The sequence below is a fragment of the Xenia sp. Carnegie-2017 genome, unplaced genomic scaffold, assembly GCF_021976095.1.
Source record: "Xenia sp. Carnegie-2017 unplaced genomic scaffold, XeniaSp_v1 HiC_scaffold_16, whole genome shotgun sequence".
Taxonomy (NCBI): domain Eukaryota; kingdom Metazoa; phylum Cnidaria; class Anthozoa; order Malacalcyonacea; family Xeniidae; genus Xenia; species Xenia sp. Carnegie-2017.
This window is the reverse complement of record NW_025813469.1, coordinates 13149955-13174619: the sequence shown is the minus strand read 5'-3', so window position 1 is coordinate 13174619 and position 24665 is coordinate 13149955. Positions and strand designations below refer to the sequence as shown.

The 24665-nt window shown below is 33.9% G+C and overlaps 3 protein-coding genes and 1 long non-coding RNA gene across 5 annotated transcripts; all 4 read right to left on the bottom strand.

Annotated features, from left to right (window-relative positions):
* Nucleotides 1-430: 430 nt before the first annotated feature.
* Nucleotides 431-8298, bottom strand: LOC124436114 (protein NLRC3-like). Its single transcript, XM_046986041.1, is given in 7 exon segments — nt 431-447; nt 1083-1248; nt 1306-2526; nt 2623-3497; nt 3585-4300; nt 7278-7922; nt 7924-8298. Coding segments are annotated over 7 exon segments (3945 nt in total). The 5' UTR covers nt 8229-8298.
* Nucleotides 8299-9362: 1064 nt separating this feature from the next.
* LOC124436594 lies at nt 9363-12053 on the bottom strand. The gene is made up of 3 exons (XR_006945396.1): nt 11958-12053; nt 9522-9589; nt 9363-9413 (listed from the first exon to the last, which is right to left on the bottom strand). It is a non-coding gene; the product is annotated as an uncharacterized LOC124436594 (long non-coding RNA).
* Nucleotides 12054-20720: 8667 nt separating this feature from the next.
* Nucleotides 20721-21419, bottom strand: LOC124436113. The gene is made up of 3 exons (XM_046986040.1): nt 21347-21419; nt 21023-21227; nt 20721-20782 (listed from the first exon to the last, which is right to left on the bottom strand). Exons 1-3 carry the CDS (start codon nt 21413-21415, stop codon nt 20721-20723), a joined length of 336 nt encoding a protein of 111 aa, XP_046841996.1. The 5' UTR covers nt 21416-21419.
* A 615-nt stretch (nt 21420-22034) lies between these two features.
* On the bottom strand, nt 22035-24038 carry LOC124436592. 2 transcript variants are annotated; one of them, XM_046986557.1, is made up of 3 exons: nt 23899-24038; nt 23573-23737; nt 22035-22091 (listed from the first exon to the last, which is right to left on the bottom strand). In XM_046986557.1, exons 1-3 carry the CDS (start codon nt 23998-24000, stop codon nt 22059-22061), a joined length of 300 nt encoding a protein of 99 aa, XP_046842513.1. In that variant the 5' UTR covers nt 24001-24038; the 3' UTR covers nt 22035-22058. The 2 variants fall into 2 exon arrangements, with proteins under 2 accessions (XP_046842513.1, XP_046842512.1); XM_046986556.1 differs by lacking the exon at nt 22035-22091 and adding an exon at nt 22772-22956.
* Between the last annotated feature and the right edge of the window lie 627 nt (nt 24039-24665).

The following is a 24665-nucleotide window of genomic DNA, read 5'->3' as shown; positions in this document are numbered from 1 at the left end:
TACAATGTTACATACACTTCATAATGCTTTAATTCAGTTAATTATTTATATAGTATATTGAAATGAGTTTTTTATGACAATGTTTAATGGCAAAAACGGAACACAAAGGTCAATGCATATAATTTTTTTACTCTCTTTTCAGGGATTACTATGTTACCGATTGTCGCTTGCCAATCTTCAGGAAAAATAAAACCTGATGTCACATTGACATAACCAGCAGGATTATTTAGTTTTGCCAAAAAACAAGCTTATTTAAACATCCTGCTAACCATAAGATTTCCAAAGTGAACAGATTTTAGAATCAACATTGCAAAAATAAACTTGCATGCTAGCCACGTCTCTGAGGCAAACACGTTCGGTATGATATTGAATTAATTATGATTGAAAACATCTATTTATTTAACATGTACCTATATGTCCTGGTAGACATTTACATCTGCAAAAAATCTTTAAAAGAAAGTTCAGAAACATTAACAGGATTTTTAAACTAGTTTTCATACTTGTAGAGCACTAATTCTATAAGGAAAGTATGCTGGCCAAAAGATAGGAAATTGATACAAACAAACAAAAACAAAGAACACATTTCCGTCGCAGTTACAATGTATCAAATAATTTGATTAAAATGTTCTTTAGGTAGAACTATGATTCAGTATTGAAAGCATGCTAGCAAAAGATCATAAATTGATATGAAAAAAGGTGCTTTTACACGCAAAAAAATCAAGACAATTCAATTAATTTTATCAAAATATGATTACTGGCTGTTTACACTGTAAGGTCAAATATATATTCTTACAGCATGTTTCAAGTAATTAGCGAATTAATTTATATAATAAATGGTTAAAACTGATATCTAATGTGAGTATGTTTACAAATCTTACTTTGCAAAGCTGCATTAAGAGATTTTTTACCTTTATCACCTATCTTGTTAGAATAAAGATCTAATTCAGTAAGCTTACAATTCTCACTTTTCAAAGCTTCACTAAGAGATTTTGCACCTCCATCACCAATCTTGTTTGAAGAAAGACCCAATTCAGTAAGTTTACAATTCTCACTTTTCAAAGCTTCACTAAGAGATTTTGCACCTCCATCACCTATCTTGTTATAAGAAAGACCCAATTCAGTAAGTTTACAATTCTCACTTTTCAAAGCTTCACTAAGAGATTTTGCACCTCCATCACCTATCTTGTTAGTATTAAGACTTAATTCAATAAGTTTACAATTCTCACTTTTCAAAGCTTCACTAAGAGATTTTGCACCTTCATCACCAATATTGTTAAAAAAAAGATACAATTTAGTAAGTTTACAATTCTCACTTTTCAAAGCTTCACTAAGAGATTTTGCACCTTCATCACCAATATTGTTAAAATAAAGATACAATTTAGTAAGCTTACAATTCTCACTTTTCAAAGCTTCACTAAGAGATTTTGCACCTTCATCACCAATTTTGTTAATATAAAGAGACAATTTACTAAGTATACAATTCTCACTTTTCAACGCTTCACTGAGAGATTTTGCACCTCCATCACCTATCTTGTTATTAGAAAGACCCAATTCAGTAAGTTTACAATTCTTACTTTTCAAAGCTTCACTAAGAGATTTTGCACCTTCATCACCTATACTGTTATGAGAAAGATCCAATTCAGTAAGCTTACAATTCTCACTTTTCAAAGCTTTACTAAGAGATTTTGCACCTCCATAACCTATCTTGTTTTCATAAAGAGACAATTTAGTAAGCTTACAATTCTCACTTTTTAAAGCTTCACTAAGAGATTTTGCACCTCCATCACCTATCTTGTTAGTATCAAGATCCAATTCAGTAAGTTTACAATTCTCACTTTTCAAAGCTTCACTAAGAGATTTTCCACCTTCATCACCTATACTGTTATGAGAAAGATCCAATTCAGTAAGCTTACAATTCTCACTTTTCAAAGCTTCACTAAGAGATTTTGCACCTCCATCACCTATCTTGTTATAAGAAAGACCCAATTCAGTAAGTTTACAATTCTCACTTTTCAAAGCTTCACTAAGAGATTTTGCACCTCCATCACCTATCTTGTTAGAAGAAAGACCCAATTCAGTAAGTTTACAATTGTCACTTTTCAAAGCTTCACTAAGGGATTTTGCACCTTCATCACCTATTTCGTTATAAGAAAGACCTAATTCAGTAAGTTTACAATTCTCACTTTTCAAAGCTTCGCTAAGAGATTTTGCACCTTCATCACCTAAATAGTTACAATCAAGAGACAATCTGGTAAGCTTGCAATTCTCACTTTTCAAAGCTTTACTAATAGCTTTTGTACATTCATCACCTATCTTGTTATAAGAAAGACACAATTCAGTAAGTTTACAATTCTCGCTTTTCAAAGCTTCGCTAAGAGATTTTGCACCTTCATCACCTAAATAGTTACAATCAAGAGACAATCTGGTAAGCTTGCAATTCTCACTTTTCAAAGCTTTACTAATAGCTTTTGTACATTCATCACCTATCTTGTTATAAGAAAGACCCAATTCAGTAAGTTTACAATTCTCACTTTTCAAAGCTTCACTTAGATATTTTGCACCTCCATCACCTATCTTGTTAGAAGAAAGACCCAATTCAGTAAGTTTACAATTCTCACTTTTCAAAGCTTCACTAAGAGATTTTGCACCTTCATCACCTATCTTGTTATGAGAAAGACCCAATTCTGTAAGTTTACATTTCTCACTTTTCAAAGCTTCACTGAGAGATTTTGCACCTCCATCACCTATCTTGTTATAAGAAAGATCCAATTCAGTAAGTTTACAATTCTCACTTTTCAAAGCTTCACTAAGAGATTTTGCACCTTCTTCACCTATATTGTTATCAGAAAGACCCAATTCAGTAAGTTTACAATTCTCACTTTTCAAAGCTTCACTAAGAGATTTCGCACCTTCATCATCTATACTGTTATATTCAAGAGATAATTCGGTAAGTTTACAATTCTCACTTTTCAAAGCTTCACTAAGGTACTTTGCACCTTCAGCTGTTATTTTAGTATGAATAATATCCAATTTGATCAGTTTACAATACTCACTTTTTAAAGCTTTGCTAAAGCATTTAGCCTCTTCATCACTTACAATAGTTTTAAATAAATAGAGTTCAGCGTATTTACAATTCTCACTTTTTAAAGTTTTGCTAAGACATTCTGTATTTTCACTGGTTAGGGTGTGAAAGTGAACGTCAAGCTTAGTAAGTTTACAATTTTGACTTTTTAAAGCTTTAGTAAAATATTTAGCACTTTTTTCACTTATATTGTTGCCACAAATCATCAATTTAGTCAGTTTACAGTTCTCATATTTCGTAGCTTGAATTAGCAAATTAGCACCTTGATCTTTAAGTTTATTAAAACGAATATCCAATTCACTTAGTTTACAATTTCCACTTTTTAAAGCGTCGCTAAGATACTTTGCACCTTCAGCTGCTATACTGTTATCTTCAAGAGACAATTCAGCAAGTTTGCAATTCTCAGTTTTCAAAGCTTCACTAAAATATTTTGCACCCTTATCATCTATCTTGTTACCATTGATAATTAATTTAGTAAGTTTACAATTCTTACAATTTAAAACTTCACTAAGAGATTTTGCACCTTCATCACCTATATTGTTATAATCAAGAGACAATTTAGTAAGTTTACAAGTCTCACTTTTTAAAGCTTCACTAAGATACTTAGCACCTCCAGCTGCTAGTTCGTTACGACTAAGAGACAATTCAGTAAGTCTACAATTCTCACTTGTCAGAGCTTCACTAAAATATTTTGCACATTTATCACCCATGTTGTTGCCATTGATAATTAATTTAGTAAGTTTAGAATTCTCACTTTTTAAAGCTTTACTAAGATATTTAGCACCTTCTTCACCTAGATTGTTTTTTCTAATTTCCAATTCACTAAGTTTACAATTTTCACTTTTTAAAGCTTCACTAAGATGTTTTGATATATTTTTAACAGAACAGGAGATGATTTTCAAAGAAAATACATTGCATGCTGTTGCATTTGTCAAATATTTTGACAATCTAATGACGCTATGATTATCAGGAAATTGGCATGAAAAAAACGCGAGTTTTCTTAATTGTCGGCATTCAGAGAGAAATTCCAAGAAGGCGTTTGAATCAAGAGGCGTGAAAGAAACGTTATTAATGGATATTTTTTCAAAGAAATTATTTGACTCGCAAACTGATCTCATCTCATCGTCGTCTTGTAATTCGTAAAAGCACTTCATTCCAAGAAAACCAAGTGCTTTATTACCCTCAGAGAAAAATAAATGTGACATCCAACTTTCTAACCTGTAATTATAAAAATATCGTATTGTGAAACTTTTAAGAGTTTGGCTTAATTCTTTTAAAAAAATAAAGCCCTTCAGAAAAGCATCTTGACATGAGAAGTTTTTGTAAAACAACTATGGTAACAATAGCTAGCTATAATCTTTTAGTCGCAAATTAAAATAAATCAGATAAAGCACACAACGTTTACCAAAGCTAAGTTCAAATTAATATTACATGAAAGTAAAAACTCCTTGCTGCTTCTCAGAACAACCAATTCAGTTGCGTTGGCAGCATGATAGTTGACTGGAAGAGGTTAGAGAGGTCAAAATTTATTTAGGCATGTTTTAAATAGTTAATTCGCCAAAAACTTTCATTAAAAAACAAATTATATCTGTATGTCATGTATGTACTAAAATGGGCCTCACAGCGCCACGGAGCAAGTTTATAAGAAGCAAAATATTTGTAATTTTACTTTAACAGTAGAACCTATATTAAGCGGCACCGTATTAAGCTGTCACCCTGTGTTAAGCGGTTATATGGCAAAGTTTCCTGGTGCAAATACTATTATAGTGACCTTTATTAAACGGTCACCTCTATTAAATGGACGCGGTCACCTTTTCCATTGTGCTAAGCTTAATTTTTTGTTATTTTGCACAAAATTAAACATATTGTTGTCTCATCTCACCAAATCCATACTTGGTATGATTCCAGGTGATCCACAAATTCACATCGGATACATTGGTTACAATGAAGTTGAATGTAGAGGAAGCAAAAATAGTTGGCTTAGAAATTCTTTTTGTCTTATGAAGAATTAGTACAAATCAATAAAAGAATTCTTTGAACAAATTGTAAAAAAATTTAAACTGCTCATGATCAAGCAACCTAGTCAGAGAAGCAAAGTCTGTCTTCAACATGTGACATTTCCAATTATGTTTAGTTCTTTGTACAAAATACTATTTTTTTAGAAACTTGATTTGTAAGTCTTTCCTTATTGTTTTTTATCAAGAGATAAAAGAAACAAATTCAAAGGCGTGATGGAAAATACAAAGATTTATCAAGTTGTTTATCATTTAATTCCCAATTGTTAGTTTGTACATATAAATAATTAGTATTGGTAGCTGTAAGTTTTTCAAGCAAACAGAAGAGTAGTAGTGCTTGAAGGGGTTAGCATTTTTGAAAAATTATATCTTGTTTTTGACATACATTACACAATTCCAAAAGACTGTAAGGAATACACAATAATATCTATAGAACTTGATAAATTTCTTCGCCTACACAGTCAATTAATTATTTGGCCTTCATGCAGTAATAGACAGTGTTTTTGTCAGAGAAACCAATGCACTTTAGTTTCCAAATTTGTAATTTCAATGGAAAATTAATGTAGCTCTGTTCAGTAATAGACCCAAGGTTCTGCCAAGCTGTTTAAAAAATAAAAATTTCCAACCAACATAGCATGGTGTTTTGAATTTTTTTCTTTTTTGTAGCTCTTCTAGTTCAACATACTTTCTTTATGAGTTTTCAGTAGATTTATCAGGTAATGACAATACACTTATGATACTTATCCATGGTAAATTTTCAGTTGACTTATGTCGTAGAACTGAAGCAAACATTTTCTCGCTTCCTTAGGAGCATTTTAACACAGATTTATCCATTTGAGCAAGAAAAATAGTTGCACCAAACTGTTTACAAACTGTCAAACACCCAGAAGCATGAAATAAAGTATAAGTTTGACGAGAGTGACAGGTCTACTAATGAATGCCGTTTGATTTTCACTTTTAAAAGGTTAAAATGTCATAAAATAACTTAAATGTTACAGCCAAAATATGCGTTTCCCTACTGTCGATTTTCTTTATTTTGATGTGTGTGTACTGTGTTTTTTACGCAATGCTGAAGCATTATTTTCACATGGTATGCTGTCGGTATCGTAATTGTTTTTTTTCTCACTTGTTTTCGTTCATATAAACAGTATTAGAAATCAGGAGGGAGTGAATATTGAAAAACATTTTTAAAGTGGAAGTTTTGATCAACAAAATCCGCCATTACCGCCATGATTTTGATTACGGGGTCCAGGCCCCTTTTCCCCTCCAGGTCTTATACAACTCAATGGTCGTCCCTTCAAATTTTGAGTAAGTTAAAGGCACGGGTAAGCTTTAACTCAGCCCATTGAAGTAAATATATCTTGAATGCTAACTCCATTGCGTTCTAAAATAACTGGAGCGGCTATCTCAAGATCGGCTTTAAATATTGTATGACGCCAACAAAATGGAGGATTTTGTCCTTTGCCGCTGAGATTTACCGAAATTGACAGCTTTTTTGAAAGTTTCGCAATTTTCCACTCCTAAATACACAAAATATATATTTGTATTTCGGATTCGGCAAGCAATTTTTTGATGAAAATCAAGATAAAAACCTTAAATTCATAATTTGTGTTTTAAGTTATAGCTTACAGCTGTTTGCTTGTTGCTGTTGTTCGTTTTAAAACGATTTCGAAAATAGTCCTACACTTTTGGAACGTAGTGTTTGGAGAATCCACTAGATTTGTTTTCTCATTAGCAGACTTTTTCACTTAATGCTTGAACATAAGGTTTATTTTATGGGCTTTATATGTATGTATCTTAGTGTGCATTATGCTGAAGTCTTTTATTTGCTGTTTAAATAACTTCCCAGTGCATCCAAATACTCTAATGAAAAGCAACAACTCAGTTATCTACAGTGGTCTACATCCGCAAACATGTAAAAACCATTTTCTGAAGTATACAGCAAACGATCAAAAGAAATCGATCACCAAATTATTTCTTCCAAACTCTACGCGACACTTTAGTTTAAAACTTATCGAGGAGGCGTTACTTTAATATTTGCTCATCTGGCTGGCAAAATTAATGTTAAGAATTTGGTGATGATGAATTAACTTAGAAAAATACATCTAGTCACATACAATATGAAGATACAATCAAACATTTTCAATGATACAAATGCTCATTGATCATAAATTTAATACCTCTCTAGAATAACGCTGATATCTTTTCCCTTCTCTTTCTTTTCATTTCCAACCAAACCAGCAGCAAATTCGATTACCAAATGCCATTTAGGATCTTGAACATGATCATCCAAAAACTTTCCAATGTTTTGCCAATCGTCAACAATATACCACGCTGCAAAAAACTCTTGAAGAGTCAAATGAAGAAAACAGTAAAGATGGCGTTCATCATCATAAATCTTATTGAAAATGCCACAGTTTTCCAGATTTTTAAAGTTACTGTTACTTTTTCTTTCAAAAATCAGGCGTCCGTCTTTAAGCCCTTCCATGGCAACATATTTTATTTCTTGTAGATCTTTATCAAGCTCGGATGGTAAAGGAATTCTCAAGTAATCCTTTTCTGTAGTCTTGCCCCTGAGAAGTGGATGGCTTTGCCATAGTAAAACTTTAATTGCTCTATCGTACAATTCAGTCATAGTCTTTGGACTGTAGTTTTCATCATCTGCAAAACATTCCTTTAAGGTCATACAAACAATTTTAGTGTTAATAGGGATATAACAAAAGCTGCGAAGTTCAAGAGAAATTTCAATCTTATTTAGAATACGGTCAGCAATATTTCTATCTTCATGACAAAACTTTTCCACGAATTCTTTTATCTCATTCTCAAAAGCCCATGATTTCAACTGTCCTCGCGAATTCCATATCTCTAAATTTACGTTCAGCTGTGGGTCGTGATGTAATAAGAACAGTAACATCAGGCAATAGTTTACCTTCAACTAGCATACTTAAGTGTGTAATGACGTGCCTTTTTTCATTAGGGGACCCTGAGTCGTCAGTTTGAATATCTTCATTATCTAAAGATAATTCATCAAGACCGTCGACCATAAGAACAGTTCTTTCAGGATTTAACATTATGAATTCGTAAATATCTGAAAACTGTTCAAATGAAAATCCAACGCAACTTCTTAACATTTTTTTAAAAGTAATGTACTTCTCTTTAATCGCACGACATTGCAATAAAATGACCAGCTTATTGCGCCAAAGTCGTCTTCATTTGTCTTCCATTCATGAATAAGTTTTTTCGTCAACATAGTTTTACCAATTCCTGGCCTTCCGATGACTAAAATGGAGCTAGGATATGACTTGCTTTTTGAAAGTGGCTTAAAAATGTCAGTTGCTCTTGTTAGTTTTTTCGCACTTTCATTAGGTTTGAAATGACAATGAAAGATCTCGTGCCTTTCATGCGTTTCTGGGTAAGCTTTACTTAATTGTCTTTCAGCTTGTATTATGACGTTAACATAAATATTTTCAAGATTTTGCACAGATATTTGTGCCTTGCCTACGTTATCGTGAATATTTAATAATTTGTTCGAGTGAGGTTTATTTTTTATTTCTTTTATCCAATTTCGAAACTCTGCACGTTTTGAAAAGAGGTATACCGTAAAAAACTCCTTATCTGATGTGAAAAAATTGTCACTACTGGCCTCATTTAATAGGTATATTAGTTGACATATCGTCATTATTATCGATAAAACATCAACAGCTACAACAAATTTAATCCACCATTCACTGTTACCATCGCGAATTTTACAATTAACGAATGTCTCCTTATACGGAGGAAGAATTATATTGTTTAACAAAGATTTTTTGTTTGTTGTCGGACGCCACGAACAAGAATAGTCAATGGGAAACATGCATGGAAACAGTACTGTAACAAATATAGACAAACCGATCACGCGTACAGTCAAATAAATGATGTAATAATTAAATGCCCAAGAACTAGTTGCAACCTTTCTGACTTCACTGCTTCTTTCTGACAAGAACTTATCAAAGTTTTTAAGTCGATTGGCCACAGACTGTCCACAGATCATACCCCAAAAAAAGAGAAAAAAGAAATTAAAGGACACCACATATATATTATCCCAAGTTTCATTTTGGTATTGTCTCAAACATCTTGATTCAATATTCTTTATAAGAGAAGTTTCTTGGAATTTTGAAATCATCTTGCCATTACAAGTAAAAGAAGTTTGACGATCAAATGTTTTCGAAATTCCAGGAGCGATGATTGTAAATGTGAAATAGATAGAAAGCAGTATTTTTCAAACCAGGAAAACAATTCAGTGGTATGGCTCTGAAAATAGCATCCATTTTCGTATCCTTTAAAAAATGGATGAAATAGACATGACTAATTTAGTTTCAACAATCCCCGTATAGACATAGACCACATTTGTAAGAGCATAAACTGCAGTATAAAATAATACACACCATTATTTGTGGCTTCAGTTAGCTCCACACAGTTTGGCTTCCAGATTGTATATATGAACAATTTCAGCCTATATTGTAGCAAAATGTATAATTTGGTTGCAATATTTAGTAGCTATGAAAAAATCCAGTACATGCAATAAAAATAGTAATAATACTATAATAATAATAATTTTAAATTTTAGCAGGTCAATCTTGTAAGTTTAAAAGTATAGCTGTTTTATTAGGACAACTGCATTCAAATTATTTCAGTAAAATAAAAAATTTCTAGAATTTATGCGATAGAGTTCCATAATAAAAACATTTAGGATGTCCAAAAGGTTAAAAGATAAAAATACGATAGTATACACTAAAAATTACAAATTAGTTTAGATTATAATATAAATCATACTTAAAATAATTTACGCTCGTCCTTGAATCTTAGTAAAGGTATGTAAAGGTATTTCTCTTCTATAGCTGTATGGAAGTTAATTACTTTAGCAGTTTCGCAATATAAATGTTCCGGAAGATATTAGGATTATTTTGAAGAATTTTAAAAATCAGTTCGATAAGGGTAACTAATGGGTTTTGTTTTCCATAGCACCACTTTTAATAAATTTTGTAAAAGCTTAAAAAAATCTTGAAAAGCTTAAGTCACATAACGTACATTGATTTAGTTATACGATATCCTAAAATACCTATGATCTGTTTCTAAAATACTTATTTTAGAATATTGTGAATTCAAGCAAATAATTAAAGAAAAACGAAGACAAATGTGGCGTCAGTTAGAAAAGATCTGTAGTTTGCAAACAAAACGTCACAGAACATCGAACATACAAAAGGTCACTCGTGTCGGACCCTTTGATGTTTTTGTCGTCGCGTATGTTGTGCCGCACATATCGGCAGCCATTATTTCAAAAAGATGTTTAAGACTTTTCACTTGTTCCAAACCACTTAAATGACACGACGTCATTTCTTATATTGAAATTATTTCCACTTCATTGTGAAAAAATGACGTCATGTACTTACAGTGGTTGAAGACAAATGAAAAACACAAAGTGTCTTGCTAGAATGATGTCGGCCGTAAGGACGCAGTGCTCACTTGAGTGGCCCTTCTATATAATTTTTATTCTGTGAAAACGTGTTTTACTGATGACGTCATAACTTATTAACATGGCCACTTGAAAAGTTGGCACATTAGGTCCGTATTCAGCAATAAAATTAACTAACTTTTAGCGAACTGAAAATATTTATTTATACATCAAACTAAATCTAGCATTGTGGATTTTTAGTTACAGAAAAAAAAGAGGCGATCAAACACTTTGAACAAGGCAGATGGTCAATCCGTTTGTACTCCTGATGATGACCTCGTGTACCTGTGGATTTACCCGAGAAACGTCACGATGATGCACACCATGTTCATGAGAGTGAAAAGCTCACAACTCAATTGTCTGAATGTTCATATGAGTCCATGCCTTCATTGTTTATTAACATCATTTACCTTGATGTTGCCACCTCGTTCTGACTGGCTGTTAATGAGGATGAAACAAGTACTGAATGCGTAATTACTGTGCATATGTGTAGATTATCACACAAATCTACAATTTGTACAGATTCAAAATACTCTTTATCTACAATAGGACCGATTTCAAGCAACTGAACTGCTAACTTTTCTCAATTAATTTCCTGAAGAATTCTAACAAAGGGTCTTTGTTGACAGCTTCGCTTGCCAAGGTGATGGGAGCATATTACAAATATCTACGCTATTCTTGAATGATTTGGAACAGACTCCCACTGCGTATAATTTTATAAATCTTAAATGCACTAATTGAAAATGACATGAAATGCGGTAGAGTTATTAAACTTTCATAACTTTTCGTCAAATTATAAATAGTGTACAGAATGCAAGAACTTCTGATATAAAATTTGTCTGCGGAATCATGTGTTTAATTAGCTACAATTATTCATCATCCACAAAAATGTATTAGTTTCAGCTATTAAAAGTGAACATACAACAAATATCTATGCAATTCTTGAATTACTATGAAAAGAATCTCACTGTTAAATGATTTGACATCCTTCATAAAATAGTTGCAAAGATTGTGATTTTAGATGTATTGAGGATATTAACTTTCACCTATATTTATTACGCTACGTGTAAATTCAATATGTGATTTAAATAATGTCATAACAAAGCGACGTCACCATGAAAATGTGAAGATGTGAAACAAGAGTTTACGCTGACAACATGTATGGAAATATCTTTTGAATTACGTGCAAGGTTCACACTCTCAACTTAAACAAAATCATATTTGGCTATTGTTTCTTGGTTTATTTATCAGCTACATTTGGCCGGTATTTATAGTATTTCCCAATATTTTGTGAATATTTTTGTTTTATTTAGTAAATTTCATAAAAGCACAAGTACAAATGAAGAAAATAAGAAACTATTTCTCTCACCTACGTCCGATCCTTTTTGTCTGTACGTTTAGGAATAGGTGGGACTTGAAATTCTTTACCAAACACAGGCTTCATTACATCTCACTATGTAACGGAAATGATAAAAAGCAAAGAAAACAGGGTCTTGTTATACTCTATCATCAGAAAATTCCACGCGTGTTGGCAACGCCAAGTCCAAAAACCAATAAAATACTTGCTATTACGTTTTCTCGCGCGTGCGTCACGAAATAATGAAATGCGTGATTATGTAACTACTGCGTCACACAAATTATTGTATTGCATATGATAATTTCAAAACTAATGTGTGGACTTTCAAAATTTCAACAATACATGTAGATATACAAATTATTCATCATGTGAACATATCGTGATTCATTATAATTAAATCATAATATTATGTAAAATTACATATTGTATATTGCCAAATTCCTTTGTAATTATTTACATAAGGTATTGTTATGAATATTTTCAGCTCCATATTAATCCTTATTAATGTCACATTATAGGACTAAACAGTAGGGCCACTTCGCTGTGCAACTGGCTGAAGTATATTTAATTCGTTTACAGGCTGCCGTTTGCCATTTCGTCAATCATATATGTCACACAATGCAATTTACTGGCTGCCAATATGGTAATCACATGCGTAGTAAGATATACGTGGCACGTAAAAATTAAATGGAGTGGTCCTACTGTATGTTCTCTATACTCTGATACTGTCGATGAATGTTCGTTCACGCCAATTTCCCTCAAGAAATCTTTTTTTGTCACACGCTCTTTTAATCTTTAGGTTAAAGTTTATGGTTTAATGACGTTAAGGTTTTGTGCTAGAGCCTTCTTTGTAAATTTCTTATCGGCAAACGTAAAGCAATAAAGTCAGCATGAACGTTTTTCTCTCAGCAGCCGTTCTAATTATCAAACATGTTGTATAGAAACTCATTGTGGTCAAAGTCAATGAAACTTTGAGTATATTCATAGTTTATATAGACAGTAAATATTCAATTTATTTTATAAATTATGCAGCATAAAAAACTAATGTTTAAAGCTGAAAATTCTGTAGGTTTACTTCCTTACTTTCTTTATTTGTTTCAGTAGTGGATCTAGGGGTAGTCACAGCGAGCAGCATCGAGCCAAAATAAATTAAAGCTGAGTAATTTTAAATTCAAAAACGCAGATTACGTCTTTTTCCAAAATTTTAAGTATAAAGAACTGTAATACTGGTTTCTATGAGTCATTATCATGGTAAAGGTTTTTTCAACAGTTAAAAATAATACGTGAAAACGTTTAATGCCCTTATCAACAGGCGAATTCCCTAGAAGTTTACCTCCCCCGCAAATACACTTTCAAAATAAATCAGTCGAGCACGTCTGCATTTACGAATATGGACCTTCCAAGGTTCAACGTTCTAGATACGCCACTGATCATAACATTTCGCTTGTTTTCAAGGTCTGCAGCAAGTTATTTAAACACTATGATGTTAAATCATAATATTATGTAAAATTACATATTGTGTACAGTCAAGTTCTTTGCAATTATTTACATAAGATATTGTTATGAATATTGTCAGCTCCATATTAATCGTTTATACTCTCACAGTATAGGAATATACAATAGGGCCACTTCTCTGTGCAACTGGCTGCTGTATATTTATTTAGTTTACTGGCTGCCGTTTGCCATATCGTCAATGGTATTGGTCAAACAATGCAATTTACTGTATGCCAATATGGTAATCACATGCGTAATAAGATATACGTGGCACGTAGAAATTAAATGGACTGGCCCTACTGTATGTTCTCTATACTGTGATACTGTCGATACTGTGATTGGTTTTATTAATGGCACAGTGAGGCCAGTTTGCCGTCCAGATGAAATGCAAAGTTTACTATACAGTGGTCACAAGAGGGTACATGCTATAAAGTTTCAATCGTTTACTCTTCCTAATGGAATGATAGCCAATTTGTTTCGACCAGTTGGTAAACACATCATTTGACTAATATCCTTATGTTTACTTTGACTTTCATTTAATTTTTTTGTTTTATAGAAGGAAAAAGGCACAATTCTGCTATGTTAGCCTCATCAGGACTACTGCAGGATCTACAATTATATGCCTTTTACAATGATAAACCCATGTGCTCTTATGGTGATCCAGCCTACTCATTGCGTATGCACCTACAAGCAACATATAGGAACAGGCAACTTACAGTCCACATGCAAGAATTAAACAAATCAATGAGTGCTGTAAGGATATTAGTTGAGTGGATTTTTGAGAACATAATAAACTACTTTATGTTTCTTGATTTTAAAAAAGATCTATAAATCAGCCTTAGTTGTGTTGGAAAATTTTATATAGTGGCTTCATTGCTTAGAAATGCTCTGACCTGCTTGCACTCAAATACAACCAGTAAATTTTTTCAACTTGAACCACCTTCACTTCAAATGTACTTTTCCTAATTTTTTAAAAGCTTCATCATGTGATTATAAAGCCTATCAACAATAAATAAATAACTGTTTAAAGAAAACATATTGTCTACAATTTAGCGACATTGTTATCTCATTTCTCAACCAATTTAGCCAAAAGGGAAATCAAAGCTTGCCCATGTTGTTGTTGTTGTTGTAACAAAAGCAATTGATTTTGTTGCATTTATTGGTTCTGCTGTCTTTGCATTTCCATAAAACTCTCAAATTGCTTGTTTTGCTTTTCCATCAGTTGCTCCCTGATTTTTTTTTCTGCTGCTATTTGTTGCCTCTGCAATTCCAGTCTTCCTCTTTCCAAAAGCAAACTGTCCTCTTTTACTTTTCTCTCTTTCTCAGTCTTCTCCTTTAGGAAATCTAAGGTTGATTCCCCCCTCTTCTAACTTTTTTCTTAACCGGACCCTCATCATTTTCTTTTATCTGCTTGGTTTCTGCTAGATGCTCCATGGCTCTTTTTCGCATTTATTCTGCAGCTAGTTTATCAGCATCAGTTTTCTTCCTTTCAGTAGCATTAGCTTCAGCAGCCACAACATCATTTGCCTCCTCTTTAGCATTAATTTCCTCTAGCAAGTCATCCAGCTCATCATGTCCTGGAGAAATTCCACTTGCAGCTCTTTCTTCTCTCTCCTTTACACGGTAGTTGGCTATCAATTTTCGCATACGATCTATAACTGATCGCTGATCTACTCGAAAGCATAGATGGTCATGAAGTTCCAACTTTATGGCAATGCTGTCCCACAACTTTCTTCTTTCGATAGATTTCTTCCTTGTCTCAAAGATTTATGACACCACTACCTCTTTGCACAATTCAATGTCATGTTTTATAGTCCATTTTATCACAAAGCCAATTCTAAACAGAATTTAGACATGATGAGTAGGAATCAAGCAATATACAAGGTCAATTCTCTTAGGTAGAACCTGCATGAAAAGAGTTAAAAGAACTAGTATAATATGCTTACATATCTAATTCAGTATAAATTAGAATTATTTGGATGTATAATATTTTATACATGTTTCATTACTTCGCCAACTTAAAAGTTAAAGTTCACAGAATGTCTAATGCTCATTAAATATCCAAAACTTTGTAAGGGCTTTATTCCCTCCCATACTTGAAAAAAACAACATGATAGCAGCAAAGAATACATGGCTTTGTTATTGATTTGATTAAAATTATCAATATCTACTGATATCCTAGGATTTCATGCCCTTTCTCACCAAAGAAAAAAAGTTTAACTTACGGTGAACTTCTTGAGTATGATGCTTCAGAAGTCATACTTTAAATTAAGAATTCCCTATTACAAATAAAATTTGAGTTTACAAGATGTCTTTGAGATTATGTTTTATTATAAATTTTTTTATCAAATGTGTATGGCTTGGCAGTTAGGCATTTTATCTTTTTACAGAAGGAAAGCACATTTTCAATTACCAGAGAAGCAGAAATAGGACTTTTCAACCTTTTTATTTTCTCCAATTCGCAAAATGGTCTTCCGCTCTACGACGACTCCAAAACAAGTAAAAACGCCGCGTCGTACGTTAAGTAATTTTTTGGTCGTCGGCGTTGTTAATGTCTAACGTTGTATAAACCTTGCTTAACCCTTTAAGTACCAGTGTCTGATATATCCAATGAACTCTACAACAACTGGAAGGCTAACTCATTATACACAAACCAAGACTTGTTTGGGAACTGTAGCGATTAACATGGCCAAACCATACAAGTTTCCGTTGCTTTACAATGGCTAGGTGCTGTTGTTGTTTGCCTGCAGCATTATCAATTTGTTGCCTGACATACTGGTTGGTCTTGTGCTCTGAGTAATGGATGCCTAGTAGTTTTCTGTAGCGCTTGTTCTCAAATGCCTGGATCCGCCTTTCCGTTTCTGCATTCAACATCCAGCTTTCACATCCATACAAGAGGATAGAAATCACCAGTGATTTGTATAACTTGATCTTAACAGGGAGGCTGATATTTGTGCTCTTCCAGTTGGTGCCGAGTCTATTCATTGCTGCTGTAGCTGTGCTTCGCCACAATTCCCTGGCTAAGACAATACTCCAGGGAACCGTAGAAGGAGGACGTAGAAGAGGCCGTCAACGAAAAAGCTGGCTCGACAATGTTAAAGAGTGGACTGGACATATACAAAGCAAATTGCTGAGAATGACAAAAGACCGAAGACAATGCAGATCCCTGACTGCAGTCTCTATTATGACACACCTACGACATGAAAATGTCACGGGACTGACATGACATGACATGACAGACTTGTTTGAAGCCACATACAAGCTGATTTGCCGCTTTGCGTGTATCTCGCGTGGACTGTTTTATTTGCGTCACTCGAGAAGCTTTTATAAAAAAACGGCATGGCTTACCATGTAAATTTTTCAGGGCGGCTAAAAACTTCAAATACTTCAAAATCGGGTATGAAATTTGAAAAGCTGCGTGATCAAATCTAAAATAAAATCGACAAGAGACGATGGGTGTAATTATTTGCTTTATTTTGTGAAAAATGAAAATGTGATGTGCGCGAATCTGCTTATGAACAGTTGAACATTGAAGGTAATCTCTTTCTTTAAAAATTTAGAAAAATAATCAAATACGGGTTATATAACAGGATCAGAAAACGTTTCACTGATTTTTGAATAAAATGAGCTTCGTCAGATGATGCCGGTCGCTTTGTTGTTCTTTTGCTACAACTGATTTGTTGTAACGTTTTCCATACGTGAATAATGGAAGCTTGAAGTATCTCTCTGCTGTAAGTTTGATGAGCTTAGACCTGTGTTCTTCTTCCAAATGATTTGTTGTAACGTTTTCCATACGTGAATAATCGAAGCTTGAAGTATCTCTCTGCTGTAAGTTTGATGAGCTTAGACCTGTGTTCTTCTTCCAAATGATTTGTTGTAACGTTTTCCATACGTGAATAATGGAAGTTTGAAGTACCTCTCTGCTGTAAGTTTGATGAGCTTAGACCTGTGTTCTTCTTCCAAATGATTTGTTGTAACGTTTTCCATACGTGAATAATGGAAGTTTGAAGTATCTCTCTGCTGTAAGTTTGATGAGCTCAGACCTGTGTTCTTCTTCCAAATGATTTGTTGTAACGTTTTCCATACGTGAATAATGGAAGTTTGAAGTATCTCTGCTGTAAGTTTGATGAGCTTAGACATGTGTTCTTCTTCCAAATGATTTGTTGTAACGTTTTCCATACGTGAATAATGGAAGTTTGAAGTATCTCTCTGCTGTAAGTTTGATGAGCTTAGACCTGTGTTCTTCTTCCAAATGATTTGTTGTAACGTTTTCCATACGTGAATAATGAAAGTTTGAAGTATCTCTGCTGTAAGTTTGATGAGCTTAGACATGTGTTCTTCTTCCAAATCACCTTTTACCAATACAGTCTCGTGGTCTTCAAACACTCGATGGCTGGAATTCATAATGAAATAATTGCAGACGTTAAGGGTCATTCTTTGCTTAATCTTTTTTGTAATTAAATATGCTTCGGGGTTAGCTTGTTGCCAAGGGTAAACCCCTCACTTTCCTGGAGGGTGGTTAAGGACTCAAAAAACTCCCATTTAATTGAGTTCTTTTTGCCATTAACAAATGATTTCAAATGATGTAGGGCATTTCTTGCTAATTTCAACATATGACATGGATCAAGGATAGCGTAGATGTAGTACTTTTGTGTAGGATGTTTGAATTTTGTAATTATTGTGTTGTAGGATGTTGTGAAAGTGCAACCAAGTTATCTGAACATTGTAAGGTTTACTGCTGTACCATCTGTTGTGATTGATCACATACGAAGTCCTGCTTCAGCTGCCAATGAAAGTGCCATATTGGCAAGTTCGGCTTTTGTTTTGCCACTCATTTTGGTTGCAAGAAAATATCCTATTGGACATTTCCAATGACTTCGTGCACCCACAAGAAGAAATACAACGGCTTCAGTTGCAATTTCACTTGTCGTTTCAGTTGGTATTGGTCTATAGTCAACAAAGCCCACATATCTCTCTTGATTTGCATCCCACAAGGTTTGTTTCTAATTTCCATTGCATCTCTTACAAGGAAGCCATCTCTCTTGTCTGTAGATTTTTTGACTTCTTCTGATAATGAAATGAATGCTTCCTTAATGAATCCAGGCTCACATTTTTTAGTGCTGGACCATTTTTTATCATTGATGGAATTGGAAGAGGCTATATTGATCTAACATACTCATATGCCTTTGGTGAATAATAGTTAATAGTTGTTGAAAATTCTTTCACAGTGTCTGAATATCTTCGTGCACAAGGTGCACAATTAACATTGTTCTTGGTGTCTCTAAATATTGAGAGTTGTATCTGGTCAAACTTCGCATGCAAATGTTCAGCAGCATCACTTCATATAATCAGTTTTTCTTTTAGTTCCTGAATAATGTCTGTCATTGTTTGTTGTTTTGTCCGTCATTGTTTGTTGTTTTGAACTTTAATGTCCATACCAGAAGAATGGAGAACAAGCAGAATAGTGCCCTTACAAACAGAAAGGTGATCCCTAAGCTGTGTAAACTATCGAGGCATTAAACTCCTCTGCCACTCACTGAAATTATTTGAGAGAGTGATAGAGGCGAGACTGAGAGAAATAGTGAAGATAAAGGACAACCAATATGGATTCCAACGCGGAAGATCAACCACTGAGCCGATGTTCTGTCTGCGGATGCCTTAAGAGAAGTATAGAGAATTCAACAAAGAGCTACATATGGTTTTCGTGGACCTTGAAAAGGCATATGATACAATCCCAAAGGGAGCTACTATGGTACTGTCTAAGGAAGCGTCAAGTCCCGGAGGCCTATATTGAAACCATCAAAGATATGTATAAGCGCTCTACCACGAGTGTCGCAACGAACGTTGGTGAGACTGAAAATTCAAGTAGAGGTCGGGTTACATCAAGGCTCGGCACTAAGCCCCTACTCTTTATTATCATTATGGATGTAATCTCGGATGACACGACAGAGGACACACCTTGGAGTATGATGTTTGCAGATGATTTGGTCTTGTGTGATGAGAAGAGAGAACATCTGGAAGGAAGACTAGAAGAGTGAGAAGATTATTAGAAGATGTTGGCTTGGTTAGTAGAGCCAAGGCGGAGTACCTCCCACCGAGTGACTGCATAGGAAACATCAAGCTAAGAGAATATGCTGGACCCGGAAATACAGATCTACCAAAGTGCGAGACATTTAAGTACCTCGGGACCACCATCCATCAGGATGGCGGTTGCAAGACCGAGGTTTAACTACGGATTAGCCGGGCATGGAATAAATGGAGAGAGTTAACGGGAATGCTCTGTGATAAGAAGATGCCGAAGAAACTGAAGATCCTCATCTACAAAACGGTGATACGCCCAGTGCTTCTGTATGGGAACTTGGCCTGTTACAGACTACCTAGCAGAGAAGATCAGTGTATGCGAGATGAGAATGATACGCTATTGTCTTGGAGTCAGCCTGGAGGAGCACAGAACAAATGAAAGCATAAGAGAAGAAGAATGTCATGAGTATACTGAAATTGATGAGAAAAAGACTGCAGTGGTTCGGACATGTGTGCCGGCGTGAAGAAGATGTAGACATTCGGAGAGTTTATGAGATGCAAATGGAGGGGAGACGGAAACGAGGACAAAAGCATGGTGAAGGATACCATCAGGAGAGACATGCAGCTATGTGGTGTCAAAGAAGAGGATACCCAGGACAGAGCAGCCTGGAGAAGTCTCATAGAACTGGGTCTCCGGCAAAGACCCGCTACCCGAGCAGGAGAAAGCGGAGAAAGGTGACCAAAGGTGACCATTGTTTGTTGTTTTGATTAGTCCGCCTTAGTTGTTGTTGCAATCCTCTAATTTTTCTTTTTAATTTTCCTTCCAGGTATGTTCATGACTCATTTGCTTCTCAAATGTGTCATATCCGCAGAAAATGTTGCTGGTGTCGTGTTGTTAGCAAATGTTACTGGTGTTGTAGCCATAAAATTGTTACTGGAGTTGCAACTGTAGATGTTGTGGTTTGAATAATTGACAGTTGAACAGAACATTCAATGCCAAGGTTATGGTTGCAATAAAACTGCAAGCCTAGAAATATAAAGATAAGTAGCTATATATACTAGTGTATAATTAAAAGTAAAAACTTAATCAGGGTTGTACTTGATATAAAGTTGTAAGCATGTAACCATTTGACCATGTGACTGACTAACCTTAGAAGAAATAAGATAAATACATGTTGGACGATTTTTGCCGCTTATTCTCCAGATCACAAAATGAATTCTCGAATATATTTTCTTTTCGTTAAATAATCTGTGAAAGTGTTAGACATGAGACAACCGGCGATAAGCAACATCACAGTCCATATCATCGTGTTGATGAACACCTAAAGTTAGAAATTTATAAAAGATTTTTTTTAATTTTATTAGGGATCTTTAGAGTAGCATAGGATATGTTGTCCTTCATCAACTAAAGTTGTAGAGCAATGAAGCGTTACATCATTCTTAATACTAATAAGTATTGCAAGAAAAAACCACAAATATGATTCATTATGGGTGTTGTTTTTAATGCTATATCTAAAATAAATACTCTTTTATCAAATAAAAAATGGCCGATTTTTGTTTACCTATAACTAATGGCCAGTTAATGATGGTGATTTGCTCATGCAATGCAATTAAAAAGAACACAAGCATCACCATGGCAACAACTAAAGAAGTAACCATGGCAAACATTCCAAAATCTAAGCTTCCTGTCCCTGCCCAAGAATTGAGGGCACAACCTGCATCGTCTAAAAACAGCCTCATTAAAACAATGGCACACAATAGCATAACCTACAGAAGAATGAAATGTTGCATCTATATTATATCCCTAAAAAATGAGATATACATAGCATATCAACTGCAATGCATTTATGATTAAGTCATAAGTTTAGATAAAATGTTTTACTCACAGACGCGAATAATTTATCGACACATTGACTCGTTTTTAGAAACGAAAAGCCTTTCAGTGTCATCCCCATGTTTGGCTTTGTTGATTGTATATAAAAAAAAGAGTAAATTATCGTAAATTGACACAAAAAATGAAAAGCAAAAATTATTAATCGAAGGCAATTTGCTTTAAATTCATTCGTACTCTGAGGCAAAAGAGCTAAATGTTTTTGGAAGAAGGTTGAAGCTTCATCAAATTTTTTTAATTTCAATGTTTATCAATCCCAGAAAGAAACGACTTTTGATTATGAATCGAAGAAATTTAAAGATCTAAATGACCGGCAACAAAGAAAGAAGTAGCATAGTTAAATTTCCAGCCAGCATTTAAAACTCACCAAGAATAGTTTCACAGTTACTTTCAAATAGCGTGGAGTTGAAAATTGAAACGCGTCAACTGTAGTTCAAGAGACTCACGCTATACAACTAAATTGTTCGATATGAGTTTTACTCAATAGTTCACAACGGGAAGCTATGCATTATTTACGAGCAACTTGTAAACAAAGGAACTCAACTGCATCATGAGTTGGGAAAACACAGAAACAATTTGTAACAAAGGAAGAAGATTGCGCACGCGCAGTTTAATTTTCGTTGATGAGTTGGCTGCAATGGAGTTATAAAAATACTTCGTTTTTCCTTTTTTCTGTCTTTTTCTCTACTTTACTTTAAAGAATCGCATTAGCACAACAAGAGGCAGTAGGAATTTTTATTCTACAGTAGGAAAAACAAACCTTAGCAACAATTTGCTGAGTAAATTGGTCCTGCATGTTTAATGAGATTAGTAACTGCAGTTAATCATTTCATCATTCCTATTGGTCAAAAAATAAAACAGACTGTCTGCCACTTTGATGATGACAAGTGTAATAAGATAAACGTTGCACAATCTTCTATAATCTATATCTCCAACATATAGAGTCTTCTTTCTAAAGTGAAAACGCTTCATCCTCAGGCTTTTTTGCCAATCTTTCTTTTCATACGTCTTTCATTATCCATATGATTATTAACACTATTAAAATTCCGTATACATTCATACATAGAAATGATAATATTTAAACACACTAACATGAGTAACCTCGTCAACTTAAGGGTCGTATGAAGTAGCTATTTACAGCAACTATAAAATTGCACATTAAAGTTATTTACAAAACGCTACATACAAAAAAATTAATACTTAGAATATGACATAGTGTAAAAGGTAATAAGTCAATTACGTAATCACAATTGATTTCAATAGAAATTAATAAAATAGAACGTGTATTATAAAAATATTACCCCTCTGAACCAATTATGAATCTTCGGCCACCCTTGTTACTTTTTACCAAATAATACTGCACATTTTCAGTTTATCTATGATAATAGGGACCTTAGTTAAATAATCAGTTGAAACTCAGTTTGTTGGCTTCATTTATTTAACAGAAGTACAGTTTTAAGTAAAATCGGTGAGAAAAATAGCTACAGTTTCAACTGATTATTTAATTAATGTCACTGGCGTCGTCGTACAAGTTCTGCTTTTGAATAAATGATAGTTTAAGTTTGCATCGACTGCAAAAATAATGGTTGCAATGAAACAGCAAACCTGAAAAATAGAGATAAGTATGCTAAATATTTGAAACACCCAAAAACTTTTCTTTGGCAGACTAATACTTTATATAAGTGGGTTGCAAAATGTGATTAAGTAGTCATTTAACTCATTGATATGTGTGTTACGTGGATCACGCATCACTAATTAAATTTGAAGCCAGAAGGCGGCCATATTGAACAGTCCCACTTCACGAGGTTGACGTACAAAGTATATTAATTTCTGCTGTGAAAATTTCAAATCGTTTAAGGTGCATTGAAAAACTGCTACGTATTAGCTTTAACAACATTAAGTGAAGGAAGCAGTTTTACTATTAAGAAAAGATTTTTTTCCAAAATTTTCGTGACACCATTTGAGAGAACTATCGCAAAAGAATACTTCTAGCTTCACGTTGAAAGATATTTTAGGGTGTCTTAGTACAATGCGCTGCAAAATTCATTGCTATCGTGGTTCTTTACTACAGATTATTATTAAGAATGGGACTGTTCATTATGGCGGCGCATCTAATTATAGCTGTCTACTTCCGGCTTCAAATTTTTGCACTAAAACGATATCGGAAATGCACGAACCTTGTAAGATACATATCAATGATTTAACTACGTGAATGACTAACCGTAGCACTAATAAGATGAAAGCATGTTACACCGACTTTATCAGTGTCCAGGGAATTACATAGTGTATTATAGATCTTCTTGCTATAATATTTTCGAAGAGTGTTGGACATAACACCACAGGCTATTAACAGCATTACACCCCATAGCACCATGTTGATGAACATCTAGAAATAGAAATTTTAAAGAAATTCAGGTTTCTCCACGAGAAAAATGAAATATAACATTGAGTACGATACTTTTCATCAACAAAAATACTGTGCAATATTATCTTGATGGCAATCATTGATTCAACAAAAACAAAATTTCCTTAATATTTTATACCTACCGTCAATGGCCAGTTGATCACAGTGACTTTTTCATGCAATCCAGTTACAAAAACAACGACCATCACCATGACAACAATCCACGAGACGACAATTGAAAACATTCCAAAATATAGGCTACCTTTTCCTCCCCAAGGGTTGATGGCAGAACCTGCGTTGTCTAAAAATGCTCCCAATGTACTTATTGCAATCAATAGTACACCCTACAAATGAATGAAATATTTCGATATATATGCATAAAGTATGGAACTGAAAAATATAACACGTGTATAGTATATAATTTGACCGAATGCAGTAATTGCGAGGGTCGGCCATAAATTTAAATAAAGTAAACCACTTACAAATTCTGCTATCTTCAAGAAAAAGGGAATCGTTTTGATGTATTTAGTTCCCTTCAGTATCGTCCCCATGTTTGGCTATAATGATGATATGCAAAGAAAAGTAAGTTGACGTCATGACTGGTTGAAAAATGACATGTCAAAATTATTAATTAAAACCAAACTTAGGTCAGTTATATTACGCTTGTGTGCTTAAAATTGGATTTTTTGTTTTTCCAGTTGCTGTGTAAAAGAGCCTGTATTTTAGAAAAAACGTTGAAGTATCAGACATTCAATCCATAATTTATTAATTATGGAGAAAAAAAACACTTCTGAGTATATTAATTCGATAAGAAACATAAAAATAAAATGACAGTGAAGAAGAAAGAAAGAACATAGTGAAATTTCCAGCAATCGTATGAAACACTTACCGCAAAAAGTTTCGCAACTAC

Coding starts and splice junctions, on each gene's coding strand:
- LOC124436113 (XM_046986040.1), bottom strand. CDS start 21,415: ATGGGGATGACACTGAAAGGCTTTTCGTTTCTAAAAACGAGTCAATGT. Junction 21,228..21,346: donor TCGATAAATTATTCGCGTCT/GTGAGTAAAACA, acceptor ATTCTTCTGTAG/GTTATGCTATTGTGTGCCAT. Junction 20,783..21,022: donor TAACTGGCCATTAGTTATAG/GTAAACAAAAAT, acceptor TTCTAACTTTAG/GTGTTCATCAACACGATGAT.
- LOC124436592 (XM_046986556.1), bottom strand. CDS start 24,000: ATGTTTTCAATTGTCGTCTCGTGGATTGTTGTCATGGTGATGGTCGTT. Junction 23,738..23,898: donor TGATCAACTGGCCATTGACG/GTAGGTATAAAA, acceptor TTCTATTTCTAG/ATGTTCATCAACATGGTGCT. Junction 22,957..23,572: donor TTCATCTTATTAGTGCTACG/GTTAGTCATTCA, acceptor TCTATTTTTCAG/GTTTGCTGTTTCATTGCAAC.